Genomic DNA, 27,925 nt, shown 5'->3' on the forward strand with positions numbered 1-27,925 from the left:
AGCTGATACTGGTTTTTTTTTGTTTTGTTTTCTCTACTCCCTCTTATACAGGGTATTGATGTACGAGATGCTCCTCTGAAGGAAATAAAGGTGACTAGTCCCCGGCGATTCATAGCTTCATTTAATGTCGTGAACACAACAAAACGAGATGCTGGGAAGTACCGCTGCATGATTCGCACAGAAGGAGGTGTTGGAATATCAAACTATGCAGAGTTGGTAGTTAAAGGTATTTAATGTATTTTTATACCCCAAACTAGTCTATTAAAATAGATACGTTACATGATTATGAGTTCATTATTTGCTTAAAGCTCAAACTTATCCTTGTCTGTTTCTGAACAGTAGTTTGGTGGCAGTGCAATTGATGGATTGCATTTTAAGTACAGATTTCATATGTGAGCATTATTTTTGAAAAATGCAGTTTGTTTATGCTGGTTTAGTTGCATACAAAGCAACAAATGTGCTCTTGGCAAGTTCTTCTTCCAACTATATATACAGAGATTACAATCTATAAATTTTTTCAAGGAATGAAAATTTTTTACTGATAGAAAATCACTTAAAATGCAAATATTCACCAGCCAGGGTGTTTATGGTAGCAGGGTGGTTAATAAAATGAGGCACTGTCAGTATACAAGTGCTCAGTCATATCACACAAGCCATATCAATAATTCTGAGTAAATATTTGTAATGTTGTGATTAAGGTTCTATTACTAGATTTGGCATGACTGAAAAATTGAGCTATTATATTAAGGAAGGTTGGGGATAGGGGAAAAGGGGGGAAGTAGGTTTTCCTTACCTGTTTTATTGTGTGTGTGTGTGTGTGTGTGTGTGTGTGTGTGTGTGTTTTGGGGGGGGCAGTTATGTGTGTAAGCTGAGTAGTTTATCGTATTAAACTGCCAAAGCAAGTCTCCATCCCAGACAGAATAATTTGGACTTTTAGATGTACCGTGAGGTATTTTTAGACAACTTGTGGCAGGCCACTGCTCTTTTGTCTTGGCAGAACAGAATGATGCCAGTTTTTTAACTCTTTTCCTTGCATTTGCTAAATATGGGACATAAAAGTGATCTCTTTTAGATGAGCTATTTCTTTTGTCAGCCAATTTCTATGTAGGCAGTTTTAAATAGTGCAGGGTTCAAACCCCAGCACTAGCGTTGTGGGTGTGGCCACTACCCTCTCTGTGCTTCTGTTTCCCTATGTACAAGGTAGAAATAATAGTATTACCTATCCTATAGGTCTATCAGGAGGATCAAATGCAAAAAGTGTATGAATAGCACATTGAACAGTATACCTAGTAAACAGCCAGCTCCTGCTGTGATGGGAAGGAAGGGGTGGACATGGTGATTCCTACTCTTTGCTGCAATACATTAGTGATCTTTATTTGAGAATGCATGTCAGCATAGCCTCTCCAAATTTTAAAAAATGTGAATGCCTGTCCACCTATTCTCCCCTCCCCCACCACACCTGTTGGGAGCCGACCAACAGCCAACCCTTGGCACAGTCAGGTCGGATGAGACACATCTGCACAGCAGAGGCAACTGTGGCCCCATCTCCTGTCTATTTCCTCCTGTATGCCTGTCCCTACTAGCAATAGGTGGTTGGATTTTTAGATACCTGTGTGTTATAACAAAAAATCTGCATGATGCCTCTGATTCTGTGCGAAATGATTTGCTGACCACAGAATTGAGACCCCTAGCAACCTTAATGCTGCCTACTTCCCCAACCTGGGAAGTTAAGGATAAAATTAAACTATGGGCAGACCAACTGCCAGGAGCTGAAGGAAACTGTTGCTAGGAATGTTTCTTAAGGAGTCACCACTCAAAAGCCTAAGATTTATTAGAGCCACTACCCCTCCCATACCCTGGATAGGAGTGTAAAGAAGCAAGGAGTTCTAGTTGAAAATAATAATCTCAATACATGGAAATGAGTACAAAACATGCCCCCCCCCAAGATGTATAAATCAAAAAACCTAGGCAAAAAACCAGTTACCTAACTGAGACAAATCTAATGTCAACAGACAATAGCTAATTTCTGTATAGCCTATAAATTACCCCTTGCACTCTTTTAATTTAGACCAATCCCTAGAATCTTAATAGACACCTAGTTACTAATTGGCACCTGAAAGTTTATGCCCATATAGCTTGTTGGCTATCTGATTAATGACCCTCTTGGTCAAAACAACCTTTGTTTAATATGGTTGATCTGTGGGATCTCCTGTACTTTTTGGTTATTCCTTTGTTTAACATGATTGATCTGTAAAACCTTCTGTATTTTTCGAAATTATTTCTATGGTAACCATTTCTGTTTTAATAATCACGCTATGCATTGAATGTTGTATAACCTCCCCTATAAAAATAAAGATTGATTTTTCTCGGTGAGTCAGGCAGGCCTAGAAAGCCTGACTGTCCTCCGGCACCCCACCGGGTGTCTCACTTCATTCGCTTCGCCTTAGCCGTGCATTCTTCAGGGACCCTGAGGCCCCGCCAAGGCTGGACCCAGGCACACACCCATATTGAATCAGAAGCTTGGAGGACATAGTCTGTTATCAAATCTATAGGTAATTCGGGCATGTACAAGGGTGTTCTGTGTCAGAAAGTGCATGTCATACTATCTGATTGAAAACCTATTTGCCATATCAGACCCATATGAATTTTTCTAGTGAATCTTTAGCTTATCTAGCTAGTGTTTGAGTTTAGGTTTGACATCTATAAGGAACCTGAAACTTTTCATAGGTGTGCTCAGCAGACCCTGCTGAAGCTCTCTGAGAAGAGAGGAGTATCTGTGTAGAAAGTGGACACCATTTACCAACAAATCCGGTAGAGCAGCCTGTGTTCCCACCGCTGAGTTCCTTATTATCATCGTTATTACATAATCTTCATCTTGGTGTCATTCCTTGTGTTTTTTCTGATTTATGTTTGCTATATTAGCTTTGCTGTAACCAGCCAGTGCCTGAGTTCTTGAGGCATCGTGCTTCATGATCAGTATCATGCAAGTCAAGTCATTTCTCTAAAAATTACCTCTGTGGAAAAGTTAATTTGTTGGGAGTTATAAGTGAATTACGAATGTCTTGTCTGATAGAACAAGCATAAACACAAGAATTAGTGGTTTCTTATTCACCCATATGCAACATGTTTTACCTTCTTATGACAGCGTAGCGGTACTGTGGTTCATTGTGATGCGAGTATCTGGGCTCTTCTTTCCATCGCTGCACACTGCCAAAGCCAGTGACAGTTGGCTTGAAGTCACAGCCCAAATGTGAATCTTGACTTTTCCTCCATTTAGAATTTTATAAGCCATACGTTGCATACATTTTATTTTTAAAATGAGATAACATATTGGATTCTACTCGTTCAGTAAAGAATTACCTTGAGATGATTACTTTAAAATATATGACATTTTTAGGCCACCTGTATATATTTAACAGTGTTATATGCATGTATTATTTAGAGTTCTAGTTTTTTCAGTGGGAAAAGATAAACTCGATAAAGTTTATAGCTTTCTTATGGCTACACACTGATTTGGTGCTGGCTTTCCAAATGAAACCCAGGTCATTTTTCTAACTCTTACTCTTCTCTTACTGATGTCTACCATTGCTTTCTTTCCCTTCTTTTTTATTGAATGTATTGGGGTAACATAAAATTGTGTATGTTTCAGGTGTGTAATTCTGTAACACATCATCTGTATACTGTATTGTGTGTTCAATACCCCAAGTCAAGTCCCCTTCCATCACCATTTACCCTCCCATACCCTCTTTAACCTCCCCCAATGTCCTTTTACTTTCATTTGAATTACATATTTTAAATTTCTTTTTATCACTTAGTATAGATTTTTCTCCCTCCCTTCCTTCTTTCCTTTTGAGAAAATGTATCTAAATTTAAATATTGACTTATTTTTTACTAGTGCTTCTAGCAGCCCACAATTTCTTTTGAATATCTGTCTCAATTATTTCCAGGTTCTAGTTGAATCTCTGACTTGATTTAACATATATGGTACTTTTCTTAATAGGGAATTAATTCTCGGGACAAACAAGCACTAAAGATATATCTATTTTAGGATATGGATAATAATATCCTAAATGAACTGGTATACTCACTAACCTTTGTGCCCTTGCCCCTGAGTTGTATTTTGAATGGCAGTTCAGCAATCCTTGCTAGCATTTTGCAGCTTCTGTGTAATTAACTGCTCTTTCAGTCTAGCTGCATGAATGCCTTAGGATGCACCATAAAAGGCCTATTTCATGTCTTGGTTCAAGGGATCACCCTATTGAAATAAATTAATGTTGAATCATTATGAGTTGAGTCAGAACTATTTTAAAAATGAACAGTCGGCACAAAGTTGTAGTTTATAAACAATAGGAACAATATTTTAGTAAATTACACTAAATTTGTATTCCCTTAAATAAAATTAATCCTTTAGTGTTTTATTTTGATTCCCAAGCTATTTTAGATAGTCAGTATGCCTTATCTTACCTTGAATAGAGAAAAGAACAAAGACACCCCCCCCCCCCCAACAAAAGGATGTTGCTGGCATTTTAGCCAGTCTGGGAATCACCTGGTATCAGGGCCAGGGTCAGATGGTACTGGCTGCCCTGAAGTCCTGTTCAGCAGAAAACATGACCATCACCAATTACTTGCATGTGCCACTGACAGAAACTGTATTACGTAGGCCAATGTAAGCATAGTGGAACATAGCAGGCTCTATTTTCCATGCATTCACATGAACTAAATGAGAAGTTTAAAAAATAAACAACAAATAGTCACAAACCACTACAGAAATAGTCTTGAAAACAATTCATCGTATCTTACTTTTCTTTACAGATGATGATTCATTAAGATAGCCACATGTTATTTTGTACACTTATCTCCTTTCCTGGTATAATGTGTGGTACCACTCACAGTGACATTGGCATATGAAATGCTTCATTTGCTGCCTGAAGAGCCATTCAACCAGCTCCTCTAAAGTATATTGGGAATACTATTTAAAACAAGATTATCTATCTCTCTCTTCTCTTCCCAATGATCTGGAAAAAGAGTTGGTCTCAGGTTTTAAACAATAAGAGATTTTCTTGGGTTGTAAAGAGTGTTTGCTATTGATTACTTAGAGTTTTATCAAGCTGGACATAGCTTGTGCTTTGCTTCAGAGATTTTCTTTCTATTTACTAGTTTAATACGACTCATTAATGGAAGTACCCTGAACAGCAGCTGTGGTGAACTTGATTGTCCAGACTGCTCGCTTCTCCTGAAGCTAAATGCGTCTGTTGTGATAGTTTTTTGGGAGATGAGTCTTCCTGGATATGCATTTATAATTAGATAAGCCATAATTTTGGCCATCTTTAAAGTGATGATATCTTTGGGATATAAATATAAGGAAATTAAATTTAATGATATAAATAACTAGCACCTTTGATGATTTCAAAGACATTTTTTCAATAAATAGAGTGACAATAGAATGCTCCCTAGAGTTTAAACACTACCACTTGAGACAGTTTTAAAAAGTTACTTTTAGTGGAAAAAAAAAAGTCCTTTGAAGTCTGTGTAGCTGTCTAAGAAAAATGAGTGGTATTCTAAAACAAATTGGAGGTATACCTACTTGAGTAAACTTAGGTTTTGTAAATGGTCTATTCCACACGTTTGAACATTGTGAATGCCTGTATCTCAGTATATTTTTATTAATAACCTAAACAAAACCATTCTCATCAATTTATTACAGAAATGTTAATGTCTTCTATATTTTAATAATTTATTTGCACTTAGCTCTCTTTCAAAACTGAAGACCAGAGTGACAGATGGTTCTTGGGTTTGCTTTTCAGAACCACCTGTACCAATCGCCCCACCTCAGCTGGCCTCAGTGGGGGCGACCTATCTGTGGATACAACTCAATGCCAACTCCATCAATGGGGATGGACCCATTGTTGCCCGAGAGGTGGAATACTGCACAGCAAGTGGGAGCTGGAATGACCGGCAGCCAGTGGATTCCACGAGTTACAAGATCGGGCACCTCGACCCAGATACTGAGTATGAGATCAGTGTGCTCCTCACCAGGCCAGGGGAGGGTGGCACTGGATCTCCTGGGCCAGCACTCAGAACAAGAACAAAGTGTGCCGGTGAGTATGGGAAACTTGGGACTACTTGTCATTGTCTTTCTGGGCGTTGACCTGCAGCATTGGTGTTCATCAGGTGGCTAACATGCTCCCCCAGCTCTGGCCGCATCCTGTACAGGAGCAATTAATTCCCTTCAACTCTGAATAGTAGCCCAACAGCCTGTGTACTTTGGTACCTCAAGGCTTGGTGTCTCTCAGGCAGCTCTCACCCCTTTTTTCCCCTATTCTTTATTTACACCTTCCTGTGAGGATCACAGAGTTCAAGTGGGAATTACCCCAAAATGTGACAGAACAATCTGCTTTAATGATGTCTGTTCACAGGTCAGATCCTTTCATTCTGGTCCCTTTGTTTTATGTTCACAGTCAGTGTGCTTATAGCCTGGAGGAGCTTTGGAATAATGGATTTCATATAAGAGATAGCTTTAAAGCTGTATTTCTATTGATGGATATTTAATGGAGGGCTGCTTGCCAATGACATGGAGCCCATTTGTAAAATAAGCAAGGGTGATTTGTGGACTGCATGCAGTCTTTAAGTTTAGATTATTTAGTTCTAATTGACTGTGTTGAACTCACTCTGCAGCTTAAATAAAAGTAGGGAGAGAAATGGTGAATCTCATAAAAATTAAAACCTGACCTTACTTCCCACTGGAGAGTATAGTGTTGTTTCTATATGGCTACATTCTGGCCAGAAGTAGAGAAGAATAGTATATTGGGATACTGAAGTATTCTTTTATCATTTGAATAAAGACTCCTTTATTGAATTGTGGATTCAGGTTAAGAGATTCCATAACTTTTTATGGAGTTAATTGATTCTTCAGATTACATTATTTAAGAAGGTACATGTCAATATGTTTCATTTCTTTTTTAAGTTTTAAAAGTACTGAGTGAAGCCTGACCCTGTTAGGTAGGAGAAATGATTAAACATCAAAAGCCGAAGATGTTTCATTTTTTTTCTTCATAATTGGGAGTGTACTGTTTTCACAAGTTCAAAACTCATGAGGAAATATCTGTTTAGTTTGGTTTTTAAAAACAATTTTTGTTAGAAAGGGGCACAAGTAGCATTTTCTTCTAGGGACACGTGGCGGGCCTATTTTAGCTGGCCTGTGTGTGTTGTCCGTGTCCACACCCGCATGCACAGTGCAGAGGTCACTGTCCGTGCAGGGCCTCTGGAATGCAGACTGCTGTTCAGACAGCTGGTCCCCACAGTCCTGACTGGCGGTTCCAAGGAGGAAGCAGTTTGACAACCCTTTCTCCTCCTCACTTCTGTAAACCATGTCATTTCCTTGTTCTCTTTAGTTGACTAAATTTCTCTTCCTTTTTGTGAAATAATTTATGTTATCATCTGTTGTAATGCAAACAATAGGTAAGGGGCACACTGCACATATCATTTTACAGTCTAGGGATTGCTTTCAAATATGTGACTTGTTCCATAACTGCCTTGTGGAGTCTCCAGGGCAGATATTGTGATCCCCTGATTGTGGTGGGATGGAAGCTTGTATGATCTCTGTCCTTCTCTGAGCATGCTCTGTAAGCAACACATTTAGTATTATTTTACTAAGTAATAATTTAGTGTTACTTTGAGGAATCCTGTCTGGGGCCTGCCAATATATAGACACGTGAGCAGGTGCTCTCTCTCTCTCTTTCTCTTTCTCTCCCCGCAAAAGAAGGTTAGAATTCCATTTCATAAACTGGAGAGAGCACGTAATGTTTCATTCTAGTCACTAACAAACCCACCTACTTTTATGTTTCTAGTTCTGGTCTTTTTATATATTTTCTCTTTTCTCTTGGTTTGTTGCCTGTACATTTCAGCTGTTGATGCAATTACTCTATACATTTTCCCTGAATACAGTGCATATATTTCTTGTTTTCCAGAATCCTCTGCTTTTGTTGTATCATGTGTAAATATATAAATCTCAAAGAGACAGTGCTTTTATAATAGCTTGATAGTCTTTTTTTAAACATTGAAACCAATTCTGAACTGATATTTGCATGCCAGCACTATGTCTTGAAGGATTAAACCTCACTTAAGCAAGGAGCCCAGGGGTAAGGCATTCTCTTCCCCTTACCATTTGCGACCTGCCTTTGACAGTGTGTCATGCATTGGCATTAAATGTTTTTGAAATCGCTGTAGTCGAACAGGTCTGTCTTAGGGAATATTAGGTAAGTGAATCAAAGCAAGAAATAAGAGGAGGAATCATGGTATGTGTGTGAGGAAAGTAAAGTCAAAGAAGACTTTTTACTGTTGGGAGAAATATAGTTTTACCCTCTCTTGACCTGAGGCTTTTGAGAAAATGCAAGGCTAAGACAGGTGACTGCTGTTGCTGAGCAGTGGGACACTGTGGGGAGCAGACTCGGTTACAAGGAAGAAGACAGTTGCTGCAAAGTGGAGACTGAAACATTGGACAGTGGTCCCAGATGGTTTGTGAGCCCTAAGGGTTCATAAAGAGCAAGTCATGGGTTTCGTAAGCTGGGAGGGACTCGAAGCATTCTTGCAAAATTGATGGAAAATGTCTTTGGCCAGTTTGAACCAATGGATGACTCTACCTTAGGGTAATATGTAGGAGGAATAATTCCACATCCATCTGGTATGGTTTAAAAAGCTAAGAGTATTTTATGGAATTAGAATAATAAAATCTATCAACAACATATGTTAACAAAACTGATTGAGGGCTTGCTTAAATAAATATGAATCTATAATATTATTCATATTGTATTAATTATTCTTTAATGCTATTGCCTCACCCACTCCCCCAGAAAAAAATCTAATATAACCCTAGGTTGCATTAAAAAAAGCAAAATGCTCATGTTGAAGGAGGTGATAGTTTTATTCTATGAGTGCTAGTTAGCCTCCCTATAACTATGGCATTTATTTCTATTCCTGCATTTTAAGAAAGTACAAAATAGACTGTGCTCAAGGGATAGGACCCAGAAGAACAAAGGTTCTGGAACCTTGCTCAACCAGTGAGCAGTGATGGAAAGAAATGAGAAAGGTAATGGAGAAGAGCATTGTCTATGCAAATTTGTCAAGAGCTGAATCGTGAATAGTGACTTTCTGATGGCTTATTCATTCCAGCAGAGCTCGACAGTGTAGAAGGGGATTTCTGTACTCAGCATAGGATTGAGCTGGTTGAACCTGAAGAATCTCAGCATGAAGATTCTATGATTAATGTGTCATTCTCTTTCTAATGCGATGATCCATCATATGTTTCTTCCCTGATACTCTGAGTTTCACTTCATGTTATTTTTGTCCAAGTACTTCAAAATCATGCTTGTCAGTTCCTGCTTTGCAGGCCAGTGGAGGTTTAAAATCAGCTGAGCAAATGGAGGAAAGTAGTGAGTATTTAATACTGCTCAATAGATTAAATTTTAAGAAATGACTTTTATTCTGAGATATCCTGTCTGGGATTTGTGTGAAAAGATCCTTTTATGAAATGATGATGTCCTAGTACTAGAACCAGAGTCAGCAGGTGAGAACACAGGCTCTGGGACCTGGCTTCCCAGACTGAGTTCTGGCCCGGCTGGAGCTGTGTATGTGGCCTGGGAAAACTGAACACCTTTTCTCGACTTCTGTTACCTTATCTATAAAACAGGGGTGGTAACAATAATATGTGTCTTGTAGTATGGCCATGACACTTTAATAAGCTGATGGAAAAAAGGTGCCTTGAAGAGAACCTTAGATACAGCAAGTGGTCAATACAAGTTAACTGTCATTTAAAGTTTTAAAAAAATTCTTTAACATTTTCAATCAAAAGAGTTAGATGTTGGCAACCTAATTTCATTGCCCTAGATGTTTTAGAAATATTACCTGTCTGCAAATCTGAGGACCACTGTTTTATAATATGGGCTCACAGAATTTCCAGCAATTAAGCATTCCATTCATGACAGACATTATTCTCTTGTGGGTCTTTTAAAATTAAATCTGGTTTGTTTGTTTTTTTGTTTTTGACAAGATTTCTTTTCATTTCTATGCTGAACCAATGAGATCTGTCCCATAGTTTTTAGTGACACCAGTGAAAATGTATTTCACTTTTTGCATTAAAATGGCAAAATCACTATTTATTGTTCTTCTCTGTACAGTGGAACTGATTTTCATGTATAGTTAGTAGATGCAGTCTCATTACCTGCTCTGATTTCATTCAAGAATTTTATTGTAGCATACCTCCAGAGTTCTTGCTTCTTATGCATCTGAAAATTATTTTCAAATATACACACAAGCTCCCCCCATTCAACCTTGATCAAATCACTTAGCTTTTCTTGTTCTACCTCCTCATCTTTAAATAAGGTTAGTGACTACCCTGTCAGAGCATTTTTGAAGATTAGATTAGATATTATCTGTAAAAGTATTTTACAAATTATAAAAGTGCTCTGCCTATATGGGGTATTTTTTAATGATTTATAGTCAGGATCTAGTTTCAGGAATTAAACACATATCCAGTTATTTTCCAATTTTGTAGTTCAGCTATAGTTGAGTAATCTCAGAGTTGGAATTACTTCAGTATTAAGTTAAGCAAAATGCAATTTAGTTTGTGTTTTCTATTATATCTTATATTTTTATAATTATGTGCAGCCTGTGTATCACAAACCATTAAGTGGTAGCTACTTGAAAAAGAGAAATGGGAGGTGCAGTTAGATTAATTTTCACAGTGGACTTTTTATGTGTTTTATTTTGGGATATTGCTTTTTATGTATCCTAGTTATTGTTTAACTGTGGTTAAGTGGTTTGCTAATAACTGGCCCCAGGAGTTAAAGAAGGATGATGATAAACTAATGACTTAACGATTAAGACTGGAGAGAGTGAAAAAAATCTCAACTGAAATGTGTTTTTTAGAATTGCTATAACCAAAAAGCTTTGAAAAAAAGAATGATTGTACCTTTTTAAAATTTATTCATAAAATATTTATTGAACACCCATATTTGCAAGATACATTTCCAGGTCCTAAGGGTACAACAAGAAGACAAGATACTGCATTCAGAACTGATAAACTTGGGAGTATTGGAAGGAGGAAATATACAGGCAATAAACAAGATTGTACATATGGGTATTATATAATGTGATCTATGCTATGAAGAAAATTAGAGAGATGGAGAGTGGGCAGGCAGGACACTTTTTCAAGATTATTTAAAATTTTTTAATTATAGTAAAATAAAATGTACTGCCTTAGCTATTTCTAAGTGTTAAGTTCAGTAATGTTAAGTACATTCAACTGATCGCTAGCACTTTTTTTTTATCTTGTAGAACTGAAACTCTGCACCCATACTAACTCCCCATGTTCCCTTCCCCAGGCTCTGTCGACCACCACTCTGTTTTCTCTCTGTAGCTGCTCTAGGTACCACAAATAAGTTGGATCATACAAAAGGTGTCCTTTTGTGTCAAGCATATTCTAGTTAGCATTATGTCCTCGAGATTCATTCATATTATAGCATGTGTGATTGCACCTTTTTAATTACTTTTAAAATTGTGTTACATATACTTGGTTTATGGGTTTCTTTGTAAACTATATTGAGACTTTCAACACCAACTTTAGCTTTCAACTAAATTAATGATTCTCAAAGTTTAAAAATTCTTTACCTTTATGATTTATGGAAATCTTGCCTACTAAGGCAGGCAGTACTGCTGTGTTGCCAGAGAGCCGAAGCGCAGGCACATACCTAGCAGTACTGTGTCAGAGTGTATAGCCATCCCACCACCAGTCAGCTTCTAGTCGTCAAGAATAAAGAGTGATGTAAGAAATTAGAGTGATGTAGGATTTTGTAAATAATATACCATCCTTTTAAACTAGTAAGGGTGAGTGACTTTAATGCCTATTTGCAGAGGTATGTATTTTTTTATATATGCCTAGTTAGAACCTTTTACAGAACTATAATAAAAACTTCAAATGTGTATTATATTAAAATTCACTTTTATTCTCAGTTGCTTTGATAACATGCAGTTATAGACATTTTATCTGTGGTACTTTCAGTGACACAAGAGATGGGACATATTTTTCATCTCCTTCCAATCAGTCCACCTTTCAATTCTCCTTGGTCTGAGAGAGGTTGAGTTTGTGCCAACCTCTTATGTATATTTTCAGGTATCATCAGTTCTTGTATCCAAAATGGTAGTTGTACTGTTTAGCTAAAACAGATATACCTGTGTAGCCCTCTTACATCCTGGCCATGCACTTTGATGAACACATGCATATATTGGCAGGGGATATATCGGCAGATCAGCAGTCCTTCAGGGCAGAGGCCCAGCGTCCTTGCCTGTGGAAAGGTTCTACTAACTACAAGGCATTCTCCATTGTCTTACCACATACCCTGCTAATGCCCCTTAGTACGGTTTATATAGTAGTGTACTCTTTCCTACCAGGTCCAGGCTAAATCTCATGAGATTTAGTTTAATGTTGATTTTTAAATTTTAATTCACCCTGTTTTCAAAATGTAACACTGGAGTGACTCATTTTAAATACGCCTGACTGTGAGTCACATATGGGAAATGAGTAGTGAATAGGTTTCTTGGCAAGGGGGCCTTACATGGAGCCCAAACTGCATGATGCCTGCATTCCACTGAAAGCTGACCTGTGTCTGTTTATTTATTATTTTTAGTCCCTCTTGTGGAAGAAAAATAAATAGTCTGGTTGGAATGGGGCTGATCTGAAATTATTCACTACCAAAACCAGATTTGTTTTCTTCCTAAATCAAAGATAGTTAGATGTATCTTTTCTTGACAAATCTGCTACCAGCAATACAATATGTATTTGGACTTATACAGCTGACCCATATGCATTTGGGCAGTTGGGAACTGGTCTAAGATCTAACAATGGCTATTATTCTGAATGAAGGACCTCATTGAATGGAATGTACTGTATTTTGCTGTATATCATGTATACCCACATTGTTGGCCCCAACTTTCAGGAAAAAACTTTAGTTTTAATTTTGAATTCAATTTTTTAATATTTATATTTGGATACTTGTTTTTGTATTATAAAGGAATTTTAGCATTTATTTTTTAACATATTAGGGTATAAGAAGTTTTATTTAATGAATTACAGAACACAAAAACAGATACAAGGTATTTCAGGTACTACCCATGTATAATGTGCACCCTTATTTTTTCCTCAAAGATTTGAGCAAAAATGCATGCATTATACACAGCAAAATACAGGGTAATTTATTTTGTATACAACTTTGTTTACCAGGGAAAAAATTAAAGTGTCCTAATTCTAAAATAGCTCCAAAGTGCAGTATGTTTCAATGTGTTTATAACACATCAGACCATTAAGAATCTTTTTAAACTATAAACATTAGAAGGGCATGAAAAGTATCTTCCCTACTATACTGCAGAGGTAAAGACATTCCATTGGGTAGCATTGCATTTGGGCAGAGGACAAGAACATAGTAGCAATGTGGCACTTTTTTCATTGTAATACATGTTCCTCATGCCCCAGAGGCTTTGTAATACCTGACTCTCAAATCCAGCTGCCTTTAAACATTGGGTCAGCACCTTCCCCTGTCCAAACCCTTGGGTCACATGGAGAAATCCTGTGTGAGAGGCTTAGAAGTGTCTGAACCAGTGTAACCCCAATAAATTCAATGAAAGGTAAAGGGACTAAAATAAAAAAGACCAGACAAATGGACACGGTTGCTTTTAGAGTTGCCCATTGACTCTTAGAGTGCCTAGATAGTTCTCAGAAAGGTGTCAAGCAGGGTCCTTGGCTTTGAAGAATAAGCATACTAACAGCCCTTCTAGGCCTGATTTTGAAGCCTCAGAGGCAGCTTTCTGTGTAACTATGAATAAGCCAACGAGTTTGAGAAAATTAAGAGCAAGATCTAGAGACTATCAGTGGCCTCTGATGGGTCATTTAATGCTGGCAAAAACATCACAAAACTGTTCTGGGCCACATTTTATACAGTATGAGGCAAAAGTAGGTTTACAGTTGCTCATATGGAAAATAATACAGTAATTAATAAATAATACAAAAATAAACTGTGTTTTATGTACTCACAACTGTAAACCTACTTTTGCCCCACCCTGTATGTCTATCATTTGGGAGCTTGAGCAAATCCCTTGTTCTAGTGCTGTGACTCTGTCGCTCTCTGTCAAAGGGGTATGTTTCTATCACAGTGAAACATCACTTTTATCAGCATTAGTCCCTCATTGAGAACCAACTACAGTCTGTTTAGTGCAGTCCTAAGGCCACTGGCATGCTTAGGGGTGCCCCTGCCTCCCACAGCAGTGTTTTCTAGAAAAAGGACAACACCCACTACATCTTTGCAGTTTTTAAAGAGACCCAGAGTGATCTAAATTTTCCCCCCAATCTCATATATTTAGCAAAAAAAAGCATTATTAATAAAATTTTTAATTTTTATTAGATCAAATGCCTTCATTCCTTATCAAATGTATGGGGCAATAAAGTTGTATTTTATGGTCTCTATGTAAGCATTTATAATACCCTGGGATCCCCTGTATAATCAGTATGTACTGCATACTTGTGTTTTTTTAGGACACTTGCAGTATGATGGACCATTCTAAATTATCATAGAGGTTTGTAATTTTATCATGGCCTTTGTGAATATTTTGGACATACTTGGAGAAGCCAAATGGCTAACTTCCTTCACTTTAAAGTCTGATTCTCTTGGGTTGAGTGCTGGTTGCGACATTAATATCTAGAAAATACCTCAACAGATTACTTAAATGTCCTGAATCTAAGTTTTCTAATAACTCTAATCAGTTTTCTACCAATACTAGCACCTTCTTTACAGCACTGCTGGGAGGATTAAATGTGCTAAGCCATGAAAAATGGTTAGCAGACTACTTTGTTCGCCTGATGGACACTGAATTCTAAGTAGGCTTGCTAGCAAATTCTGATTCATTTATAAATTTAATAAACTTGTTACAACTGAGGATATTACTATGGCATAATCTCCCAATAGAACTGTTAAGCTGAGTGGATTGGGTTTTGTTTGACACACACACAACAAGTTGCAGTTTGTCCTAAATCATAAAATAAAATTAAAAAAAGAGATGTATCTTGCCGTGGCTGGCATGGCTCAGTGGATTGAGTGCGGGCTGCATCAATTGAACCAAAGCATCATAAGTTCAGTTCCCAGTCAGGGCACATGCCTGGGCTGCAGGCCACGTCCCCAGTGGGGACCACGTATGAGGCAACCACACATTGATGTTTCTCTCTCTCTCTTTCTCCCTCCCTTCGCCTCTAAAAATAAATAAATAAAATCTTTAAAAAATGTATCTTATAGAGCTAATGTCAAGAAATTTATTACAAGTTTAGAACGTGGGAGAAGTAGGTGGCAAAGAAAACAATGGGAATATGTTCTTTACCTGTGAGACCTTGTTATTCTGTGACAGAGGACATATTAGAGTTATTAGCAACTTGGTGAATATTTTTGACAGTTTAATGCTTTGAAGAGTGAAGAGTACTGCCCCAGACCCTAACACCTCTAAGTCTGTCCAGAACATACAAAGATTGACAACCACAGTTTGATATGAGCAGCAAGGCAGCCTATAGGATAAGACCAAGATGTCTTGGGGGCACACCTTTCCCTTTGCTCATTTACCTACAGACCTCAAGAAGGCAGAGGACTCTTACTGCATGAGGTGGATAGTGAGGTGGTGATGTTGTAGACCCAAGGAATTGAAATACACAAGTAAAATCTTCCACTATGAGGGCTGTTTCTGAGGCAGGCTCCTGTGCCCCTGACCCAAGAGCAAAAGACCTCGTTTCTTAATGACCTTTGTCTTTAGAACATATTAGGAAAAATTCACTCACTCTTAACCAACAAGGTATGCTATTTGTTTGTGCCTGGAATCTCAAGTGCAGCATGTCCAAAACCAATTGCATGAATTGGGAAGTAGATGAATTTTTATAGTTGACCTCACATATCCTGTGTGCTTCTATCCATTGCTCCATAAGCGTACTTAGATTTATTCAGTTATCAAACCTTCTCTCAGCTTATTTGTCCCCATTACATGGACAGAAAACTCATCTGAACACATTTAGTGACATGTAGCCTCCAAGTAGAACTTGCCTACTTCATATGTGAGGATAATGCTGCTCATGTTCTTAAAACTAAATTTATAAGAAGTAAAATAGATGAAAGCTAAAACCTCCACAGTAGTAACAACAGAATATAAAAGCTTAATATGTCAAAATTTTAGTTTATAAAGGTTAACCATGTTCTTTGTTTTGTGTAATATTTTTATAAATGAATTTTAAAATATATAAAGAACTGGTAACTATATTATTGATTAGAATAAATTACAATGAATAGGAAGCTTTAAAAATGAATCATGCATATAAATGAAATTAAAACTACAAATACAAGAAATTTTATTTTGAAGTATGGTTATTCCTATTATTAAAATAAGAAAGATAATAGCACTGTTTGATATAAAAATTACTGATCTCCCATCTATGTTACTACCTTTGTAGAATGAGTAGTATAAATAATATAACTATTCAGGTAAAATATTTGTATTGACCAAATAGCAGTATTTCTATCATATAGATCTAGACAAGAAACAGTAAACCATGTTTATACTGTAATTGGAATTGAAAACCTTTTCTAGTATGAATGATCAGCAGAGAACACACAGGTGTTAAATATATTTCCATTAAATATTGTATATTGTTACTTCACTATTCTTTAGCTAGGATATATTGGTCTTAATTTGAATCATGAATTTATCATAACTAAAATTTGATTTGTTAATGTTTATTTCTTCTTAATGATCCATTTTAATTACTGAAATCATAGATGCTATATGAGGTAAAGAAATATATGATGAAGTACTTATTAGAAGATCCCTTATTTTTCTTTCAGTTTCTTTCCTGGAGATAATACATAGGCACTTATCCTTCTGCATCTCTCTCTATGCCCATTTAGATATGTAACTGTCAGTATATGTCCCAGATCTGTTCCTAACTAATTACAGCAAAATGAGATCATGTTGTATATACTATTCTGTACATTTATTTTACATCTGTTGATATTCTCTGAACATCTCTCCAGTTGCTACAGTATAATGCAAAATACACAGATTTAACTCATTTTTAGTAGTAGCTGTTTATTATTCTGGAGTATCTATACCCTAATTATTCAGCCCTCCTTTTTTTGAGGCATAGGTTCTTGTTATTTTCTATTGAAAGTAACATATCAATAAATATCTATAAATGTATCTCTTTATATTTAAGTAGTTTACTTCTATAGTTATAGTTTTGAGGTAGAATTGGTGAGCCAAAGGAAAGTGCATTTCATGTTATTTTTAATTTTTAAAAAATTTTAATGAATTGATTTTAGAGAGGGATGAAGAAAGGGAGAGAGAGAAAGCAGGGAGCAAAGAGGGAGAGGCAAACAGAGAAACATCATTTAGTTGTTTCACTTATTTACACGTTTATTAATGCTTGTTTAAATTGTTGCCAGTTTATTGGTTTAGAAATGCTATTTACTTTTTTAATTTTCATTTTACTTTTTTTATGTGTTTATTGACTTTTCATATTTTTTCACCATCAGATTATATGTTTCTATCCTTAGAATGCCTTTTCAAGTTTTTCCTTTTCAATTTGTAGGAGTGGTTTATATTAGTAAGGTTATTTGTCTGTCATATGTTTTATAAATATTTTCCCTCATTTTACCGTTTGCCTTTATTCATGGTACACTTTGTTAAAAGAAATGGTTACATTTCATACAGTTAAATCTATCAATCATATCCTTTAGGGCTACCCATGTATATTAATATATGATAAAAGTTTCATTAGAATTTAAATCGGCCTATTCTAGGTAGATGGCCAGATATGCAGTAGCATTTGCTAATTAAACCTTTGTCCTTCCTTGCAGCTTCTTACTTTCCAGTATTGTTTTTGAAGGTATTTTTTCAACATATTCTTTGAATATTTTTAAAGAGGACTTTTTTTCCCTTAGGTCTTTAATCAGTGAAATTTTGGCCAACAGTCTTGTGGGGTGTCTACAGGGCCAGGAAGTCCTCTGGGAAGGCCTTGTTCATTCTTGAAAGATGAACAAAGAGAAATGGCTTTTTCTCAGCTCTTTTACGGGGCAGGGCGGGTTGTGGCGTGGTATCCAGGAGTGCAGCAGACACCACGTGCCCACAAGGAAGCCATTTAAAAGGACAGCAGTATAAGAGCTGATTAGACATAACTGAATTAAAATACCTTCACACCTAATCTTGGCTTGCTTCATTTACTTATTCATTTATCAATCTAGTCAACAAGTATTTATTGAGACTCTATTATTTGAGAGTTTCTCTCCTAGGCTTTGGGAATACAGTGGTGAGTAAACAAATGAGTTTCCTGGCCTCGTGGACATCGAGTTCTAGTTTATATTTCTCCATTGCTTTGCAATGTCGGTGCTTATGTGCATGAAACAAAGCTTGAAGAGTTTTGTAAAAGAGTGTAAGGGAGAAAGTTTTAAAAGTAAGCATAAATATTAGGGCAACCTTTACAAATAAATTGTTTTAATCAGTATGTTTTAGACTGCAAGTCTATATAAAACCAGTTCATACAGACTAAACAATAAGGAAATTTACTACTTGTAGTAACAGGAAGTTCACAGATAAGTCACAATTTACAGTTTGTTGATCCATTTTAGTGTCTCTATAATATTATCAGAGACATGAGTTCTTTCTAAGTCTCACATGCATTGGCTTTACCTCAAGGCTGATCCTCTTCATAGTCATAAGATGGCCTTTAGAAACAACTAGAAAAACATACTTTGCTCAAACCTGACAGATGGGAGAGAGAAACATTTTCTCAATCCTAAAATGTAACTCCTTTCTTTCAATTTGTTAGGTCAATTAAGTACCAGTAATAATAACTGGGAAATGTTTGTGAACTGATTGACTTAGTGACTGTATTCTCAAACTTTACTGTACCGCCGTGATGTCAGTTTACATCAGAATCACTTGTGAGGCTTGTTAAGCGATAGATTGCTGGGTCCCACCCCAGAGCTCATGATTTAATAGGTTTGGGGTTGGGCTCGGGAATTTATATTTCTAAAAAATTTCCAAGTGATGCTGATGCTGCTGATTAAAAATTCCTGATTTGGAGTAATGACAATGCAGCCTTGCACTACAAACCTATTAGAATGGCCAGAATCCATAACACTAACAACATCACTTGCTGGTGAGTATGTGTAGCTCGGGGACTCTTATTCATTGCCCACAGGCATGCAAAACAGTACATTCACTTATCAAGACAGCCTGGCATATTAAAAAGTGAAAGAAATCAATCTGAAAAGGCAATGTATACATAATTCCAACTGTATGAGATTCTGGAAAAGGCAAAATTATACAGGCAAGTGAAAAAGATCAGTGGTTGCTACAGGGGAGGGAAGAAAGAATGAATAAGCAGAACACAGGATTTTTAGGGCAGTGAAAATGCTCTATATGATATAATGATGGATACCTGTCATTATACATTTAAGCAAACCCATAGATAGTACATCACCTGGAATGAACCCTACTGTAAACTGTGGACTCTGGGTGATGATGGTGTGTCAGTATAGATTCCTCAGTTGTAACACATGTACCACTCTGGTGGGGGATGTCGATAATGGGGGGGATTTTTTGAGGGGACAGGAGTATAAAGGAAATCTTTGTACTTTCTGCTCAATTTTGCTGTGAACCTGAACCTGCTCTTTGAAAAACAGTGTACCCTTGTGCATACAGATGGGATCAGCTGCCTCTGACCTACAAGGTCTGAAGAACTAAACAGCTGAATGAAATCAGGGATTTGGGGAGCTACTGGGAAATAAGAGTGGAGAATAAATGCTGGATAAGAATTAACAGTTTCTCCTGTTGATATGAGTTGAATGAAGTACTTGTGTTCAAATTATTATTGAGAAATTGGATAAAGTCTTTCTAATTTTGAGTAAATGTGTTCTCAGTTAAGTACTTATATACTATGAGTCAGAACTGAGATCTGCAAAGAACCTTAGTTTTCATTTTTAAAAAACCTTGATTTTAGTAGAGATACTAGAAAAAAATTACTATAGGGATTAATTGGAAATCCATTCTTCGTATTCAGCATAAATCTAACCTTGAATGCAGTTGCAGTGAGAGAAATATATAATGCCTGAATTGTTAGAGTATATTGTAATGCGGTTCTCCATGGGCCTCTCATACTTTAACACATCTTGCCCACAGAGGCACTGATGACCTTGGTTCTGGGCTGTCTTTTCAAGAGTGCTTGTGTAGTGAACAGCCTTGGGAAACAGGAATAGTACCTCCTACTGGAGCAAAGGACAAGCTGTCTTAGAGTTTGGTGTGATATAATAAAGATAACGTCTCTCTCTGGAGCAAAAGGCAGGCAGGTTTGCTTACACCTATAGTAAAAGATTTGGATTTCCTAAATCACAGTTCTTCATATGCGACACAAATCTATTCCATGTGCCACATGAGTTGGACCTTCTGTGTTGCTCCCCTGGGACTTTAGGGGCAGAGGGAACCAATAGTAACTTAAGCTCTTGCTACTTGCTATATTGTTAGTATTGAAGTCCTTTGTCTCTGACCTATGAGTCTCATGTCTCCTGCCAATATTCTTGAAGCTAGAGCAGGTAACTTCTTAATTTGAAAGTTGGGTAAAATCTCAGACCCTTCACAGTTCTTGACAGAATATACCTACAAGGAAGAAATTGAGTTCTTTATCATTTCACCTGACTCCTACATTTTGCTGACTGAGAAGTTGAGACCTCGATAACTGGAGTGAGTTACAGTGCTAGTCTATTTCCACAAGTGCGCTGCCAGTCTTTGACACAGCACACAGATAGTCTATTTGCACAGCAGATATATTTGCACAGGGAGTGTATTTGCACAAGCATACAGCCAGTCTATTTACACAAGCGTGCAGCAGGTATTTTCACAAGTGCACACCCAATCTGTTTGCACAAGTGCATGGAGTACTTACACAAGTGCCCCGTGAGTGTGGGAACACAGCAAGTCTGCATGTATATAAATGCACAGCGAGTCCATTGCTGCAGAAGCAGCTCTCGGAGCCAGCGCTTTCTCGGGGCACTTTGCATTTTGCCTCAGTACAAAAATTTTCTCTGTGAGGAAAGCCTATAGCTTTGATTTAGAGTTGATTTAAGGATGTGGTTAAGGATAAGAACTTCTCATTTTAAGATAAAACCAGATAAAATTGACATAAATTGAGGGGGCAGTAGGTTGTATATAACGTACAGATATAGCCTGATGAGGTTATATCAGCCTGAAGAGATACTTGGAAGAATAAGAGATAATTGTCTGCCAGAGTTATTTAGTTGTAGCTTTACTGAGTACAATGTGTGATTAGTTCACCTTCTCTATTATTTCTAGATTTGTGTTTGCTTATTGCTCCAATTCTGAGGCTAGGTGTCAATTTAAATCATAAAGTGGAACTCTAGTTGACCACCAGATATTAATATGCCTCTAGCTAAAAGGATATGCAGACTTTATAAGGCGCTACATTAACTGCTTTGTTTTGTTTGTGCTCTCACATTAGCAAGTCCATACTGCTCACTTACTAGGTGTACACTGGTAACATTTTTTTTTGTTTTGACACACTAGCATATATCTTTTTCTCTTTAAAAAATAATTTTTAGTACTATGAAATTGTAACTCTTCTTAAATCTGTTATGGACTATTTTTAAAAATATATTTTATTGATTATGCTATTAGTTGTCCCAATTTTTCCCCCTTTGCCTCCCTTTGAATCCTAAGAATCCTTTGCCTAAGAATCCTTTGTAGGTAACCCTCTGTTTTTCTGTTGCTACTTTTAAGATTCTATTTTTATCTTTGGCATTCGGCATTTTAATTATGATGTGTTTTGGTGTTGTCCTCTTTGAGTCCAACTTGTTTGGGATTCTCTGTGTTTCCTGGACTTGTATGTCTATTTCCTTCACCAAATTAGGGAAATTTTCTTTCATTAGTTTTTCAAATAGGTTTTCAATTTCTTGCTCTTCCTTTTCTCCTTCTGGCACCCCTATGATCTTGGATGTTGATACATTTGGAGATGTCCCAGAGGCCCCTTATTCTATTCTTGTATGTGTTTTTCTTCCTTGTGGGTTCCCTGTACACTTTATTTTACTTAATGCAACCTTCATTTCTGCCTGGGTCTTTTTATGCTTGTTGCAGTAACCAGTGATGGTTTTAAACATCCTGAAAGCCATTGTTTTGAATTCTGCATCTAAATAAGTTGCTTGTCTCCATTTCATTCAGTTTTTTACCTGGAGTTTCATTTTGTTCTTTCATTTCAGCTATATTTCTTTGTCTCCTTAATTTAGCAGCCTCCCTGTGTTTGTTTCTGTGTATTAGGTAGAGCTGCTTTGAATCCCTATCTTAGTAGTATGGTCTATTGTAGAAAAGGCACCTGTAAATTGCGTGGGCAGAGCCTTCCATAATCAGCAGTGTGGGGCAACCCATTTCACTGCTTTTGGCTCTGTGTGGATGAGGGCTCAGAGAGTGGACAGTTCTACTGCCTGGCTTCTGGAAATTGCCTTGGAGGAAGCTATCTCCTGGCACTTGCACTGTTGTCAGTCACCTTACTTTCTCATCATATGCCACTTGTGGCCTTCCAGCTGTTTCCCTGGAGCTTAAACCCAGAGAGGGTGGGTCTGCATGAGTCCTGAGTCCATTGTGGCCCTTTAAGAGGAGTCTCTTGAGAATCCCACAGTTTCTTCCAGCACCCCACCTCCCACTGGTTTTTATAGTCAGAAGATATGGGGACATATCTTCCTGGAGCTGGAACCCTTGGCTGGGTGGTCTGGTTTGGGGCTGGGATCACTGGCTCCCAAGGTATCCCTCCTGATTTTTATCCACCACTCATGAATGTGGGACCGCCTGTTCTACCTCCTCTCTGTGCCTCCTCTCTGTGTCTCTCTGAATCTCTGCCCCTCCTACCCATCTGGATAAATGTGGCTTCTTTAAATCCTTGGTTGTTGAACCTCCATATAGCTCAATATTCTGATGAATCTGGGTGATATTTGTTTTGTAGTCTAGTTGTAATTTTTGCTGTAGCTGTGCATGGAGGCAAAATGTGTTTACCTATATCTCCATCTTGACCATGTGAAATTGTAACTCTTCTGTATTTTATCCATATTATATCTGACCCACATATAGCATACCGATCACATATCAGCTTTAATTATTTAAAAGGTTTATATCATAATAGTAATGTTTGGTTATTAACTGTTATGAAAGGTTTGTGAGTAGGTGACAGAGTATTCTCTCATATCAATTCCAGTAATATTTCATAATTTTTTTCAAAACAAAGACACTTCTTTTCACCCTCAGAATTGCCTATAGCAACTTTTGAAAAATAGCGCTTTGGCATGGAAACTAACAGAACATGGTTCTACCTCCACACCTGTGTTTTCACTCAGCCATACGCCCATGTCAAAGGAAATTGAATGTTACCTCAGTGACCTATCTGTAAGCCGGGCCTTTAATTTCATTGTGGCTATTGAAGCTCTCACTGCAGCCAAAGGGAAAAAGGAAGTGAGGGCAGAGAAATGATTTCTACAGATGATCTGTATCCAGCCAACAGAGGAAATCATTGACCTTCCAATGTAGGTTCCTTTTCTGGCCACCTTTGTCTAACCCTGTCTAAGTAAATAAAACACACAAGCATCCCATTCTAGGGTAGAGTTACTGGATTTCTAAGGATAATTTTTAAAGAAAGCAGTAATGTAGGTTAGCATGTATATAAAAGTATTCAGGGTTTAGGAAGCAGAAATTCCAAGTTAGCAGTGTATAATTCCTCCTGACAAGTTTATCAGTTGAGCACCTTTGGAAACATTTTAAAAATAGGTTTGGAGGTAGGCCGAAACTGTTCTTTTGGACAGATTATACATCTAAGATGTTTCAGTTGAGACTCATTGCTAACATGTTATGTGTTGTATGTATTAGTCCATATTAAAAATATTTAAGTTAAACTTTCTTTTCCTAAAGAGAGTATAGAGCACACAATATATTTACATTACTTTTCTTTATACAGCAGTTTATGCTCAGAAACTCATGTATTTTGAATAATTAATAGCAGAATTGAAATATAAATTAAGAAATCAGAATGGGAAACCATAGACTACAGTGTCTTGGTATTGTGGTTAATGTCCCCTTGTCACCTAGAAGTCTCCTGACAGTGTGGAGGGCACACAGGAAAGGCTGTGATGGGCTACACTGGCCTTTCAACTGAAGCAGCATTGGATCCATTTCCTCACTCTGACTGAGGAGGACTGTGGGGTAAGCAGCAGATTCAACCACACCCCAGGTCTGACTACTCCCAGGGTGTATTCTTCCTGTCCACTCCCCTGTCCTCAGCCCAGTGCAGAGGGGGCCCCAGGTGTTACCTACTAGGCCTACTGCTGCCTTAAGCGTGCTGTCTCCTGGACATCTTTATTTAGATTACCTGGGTATCTCTAACTCTTCATCCCTAAAAGGCAACTGAGCATCCCCCCCTGATTGGCTTCCCTGCCCCATGCCCCCAAGAGAAGCACTGGTCTTCTAGTGTCCCTTAGCTAAATAAATATTTCCACAAACTTCCCTGTTCTTCCAGCCAGAAACATAATGACTCACCCTTGACTCTTTCCACTACTCCAGTCCCTACCGAATCAGTCACTGAATCCTGCCCATTCCATTTCCCAGATGCCTTGGTGTTTAACGAGTGTATCTGCAATGCCGTGTCCTAGCCTCAGCCACCCACCATGGTTCACTGTGCATCCTTCTAGCTCATCCCCCCAAACTCCTCTTGCTCCCCTCCAGAGTTTCTCTGTCCTACAGAGAGAGATCTTTTTAAAATGCAAATCAAGCAAAAAGACCACAAAATACAGACGCCTTCCCATGCAGCTGCCCCTGGCACTTGTCCCCTCCCCTGCTTCCCTTTCCAGCACCACTGTTCTCACAGTCTGACATACCAGTTGTGAACTGGGCATTTTAATCTGTCTCCCTCCAGTAGAACACAAGTTGCAGGAGGGAAGAGCTTTTGTCTGTCTTGTTTGCAGTGCCAGGGCCATGGAAGGCCTCCCTCTCCATCAGCTCTCCACACGGGTGCCTTTGCAGTCTTACCTTCAACTTTATTGCATTTCTTTCACTTTCCCCAACCCCAGCTTCTTCCTGACTAAGAAACACCTTGAAGGTGGTGTCTCCCTGCCACTACACACTCCCATTCTTGACCCTGCATTCCTCTGCCTTATATCCCTGCTGAAATATCCCTTCCTCATGGAGGTTTCACTAAACTACCATGAATGCAAGGCACACTATTCTGGCATTCTCTGTCACACCTCCATGCCTTTTCATATGCTGTTCCTTGAACACAAGACAAGAGAACAATGTGTTCCCTTGTAGTTAGTTTTAAATGTCAGATCTCTCTACTACACTGGAAGCCTCAAGTCTTCAGGAATCATGTCTGTCTCATTCATAGATGTACATGAGCATCTGCCCAGTATGGGCTCTTGACAAATATTTAGTGAATGAAACCATTCAGAGCTTGTATGAGCATCACTCAGAGTTTGTATGAATGTCCAATGAGCAGTGAATGATGTTTTTTTTTTTTCCTCAAAGGCATTATCATGGAATAGTTAGTCTAATAAGTACCTCCCAGAACCTTTGACTCACCCACCTGATAGGCCAGCTGGAAGCCTCCACCTTCCAGGCATGCTCCTGAGCAGTGTCATGGAGCAGTACTAAAGCACAAATAAGTACTAAGTATACAGGTAGCTCTCTGGGAGTTGTTAGAATCAGGAGGCTTTAGGAAGGCCTGTTAGTGTCATGCCATTCAGGACTCAACACTCCTAGCCAATTCCTGCTCTATCGTTTATATTTCAGTCACGTGGGACCTCTTCCATTTTCCTGAGCACATTATTCTGGCATTCTCTGTCATACCTCTGTGCCTTTTCACATGCTGTTCCCTTTCTCAAAATCTTCTTTCCTTCTCTTTTCTGTTTGTCAAACACTTAACACTTCCTGTGTGTAAAGGAACCGTGAGGCTCTGTGTTATTCACCACACAGAATTAACGCCCTGTCCCCTGTCCTGCCATCACTCTGAACAGAACTTTTTGATGGCATTTGTCTTATATACTCTAAAGATGGTTTTTGTCTCTGGCTCCATCATTAGTCTATAAGATAAGGAAACAAAAACATAGATATTTTGCATTTCATGTGCACCAGTGCCAGGCGCATGCATGCTAAGGGTCAGATATGTTTTAGACATTTAGAGAATTTCCCCCAGTTCTGTCTGGGTCAGGCTACTTTTTCCCTTTAACACGTTTTCCAGACATCTTTGCCACCAGCCTTCTTGGAGAAAATCATGTGTGGAAGGTCATTATCAAGTTATCTCAGCACTTATTTAATATGTGTTTAGCTGCTTTACTGTCACATAAAAATGCGTGGTAGTAAAATAAAGTAATGAAACTGCCAATAAAAGTTCCACTCATACTCAATATTTAATGCTAAAGAGAAAAAGACATTTCAGACTTTCATCCATAATAGTAAATTGGCATTATCAAGGTTGGTAGGCAGTCAGTTTGCCTTGAAATATTATTAACTTGATGAATAAAAATTACATTGTTAGAATGTAGTATAGTCTCAAAAGCAGTGTGTTTCAGTGTTCCACATGGAATGGTTCCCAAATAAAGTCCGGATATGAAATAACCCCAGGCCACACGGCCACCTACTGTTTTTAAACAAAGAAAGGGCAGTGATGACTGCTGACCAGCAATTACTCACTGAAGAATCAGGAAAAATGAATGATGCCCCCAGTGACACCATCATTAGTACATATAATTTATAAAGCACTGCCACATTCATTTTATTGCCTAATCTCCAAAATGGGAGAAAGATAACAGTTTCCTCACTTTCCAAATCAAGAAGGTGAGGTTCTGAGATGTTAAAGGATATTCAGAGGTCACACAGAACTGAGGTACAGTTCCACGTGTGTCTGATTCCAAATCCTTCTGTTATGGCATGTTACTTCGTTGCTAGGCAACTAAAAGTGATACAGCTTTTGGACCAATTCAAACTGATACAGATGTAGAATATATTTAGAAAATCTACCATCATAATTACTAATCAAAGAGTAAATTCGTGATGTGTTCAGGGGCTGAGTGGACTCAGAATAGTTGTGGTCCTGACCACATCTAAGGGGGAAGATGTGAAAGGCAAATGCAAGTTCCTTCAGAGTGGGGATGCATGTCCAAAGCCTTAGACCCATTGTTCCTGACAGTATAAACCTTTCAGATTCACAAGAAAGAAAACCTTTATTTCAAGATATTTTGAACTGGAAAGATAAAAGGAAAGCTATCTAAGACCTAGTGCTCAAATAGATAAACTAAGAACTTTTTTTTTTAAATTCTAGAGAGCTTAACAGAATTTGAAATGAATGTGATAACAGGTCCCCTGTAGTTCAAGTCTTCAGTTCTAACAGGGTATAAACACACAAATCAAAGACTTTTGCAGGGCTTTTGAAATGTGTTTTCATTTTCTCAGGGAAGATAAAAACAGATTTCTTACTTTTATGTGTACCTGGTGGCTGAGGAATATTTTCTAGTCTGTGGTTCATGTCCATTCTTAGAACACAGAGAAACACAGTAGCACCTACCCAAATCTGTGATTGGCCAGCCATTCCCTGGGCAGTGCTTCACATCGCCTCCATGTGCCAGAAAGAGTGAGCACTGTTCCAGGGGAGGTAGGAAGTTCAGGCCCAACACTGGGAATGGTGGACACACATCCCCAGCCAAGATCCCTGCATGAAGGTGCTGTGATTTGTTAGAGATTGAGCAGTGGGCAGAAGCTGGAATTAACTCAGCATTAGTAAGTGGATACTGGGATAGTAAAAAACCGAGCAAAC

The 27,925-nt window shown here is 38.0% G+C and overlaps 1 protein-coding gene across 6 annotated transcripts in view; it reads left to right on the plus strand.

Moving 5' to 3' along the window:
• PTPRM (protein tyrosine phosphatase receptor type M) overlaps positions 1 to 27,925 on the plus strand; it is an 801,251-nt gene that overhangs the window by 374,234 nt on the left and 399,092 nt on the right. For all 6 annotated transcript variants that reach the window (XM_036009302.1, XM_036009304.1, XM_036009303.1 and 3 more), the window contains exons 6-7: positions 52 to 226; positions 5,805 to 6,098. In XM_036009302.1, coding sequence (XP_035865195.1) covers positions 52 to 226; positions 5,805 to 6,098 — 469 coding nt within the window. The remainder of the gene's footprint in view (positions 1 to 51; positions 227 to 5,804; positions 6,099 to 27,925) is intronic.

The sequence above is a fragment of the Phyllostomus discolor genome, chromosome 9, assembly GCF_004126475.2.
Source record: "Phyllostomus discolor isolate MPI-MPIP mPhyDis1 chromosome 9, mPhyDis1.pri.v3, whole genome shotgun sequence".
Classification (NCBI taxonomy): Eukaryota; Metazoa; Chordata; class Mammalia; order Chiroptera; family Phyllostomidae; genus Phyllostomus; species Phyllostomus discolor.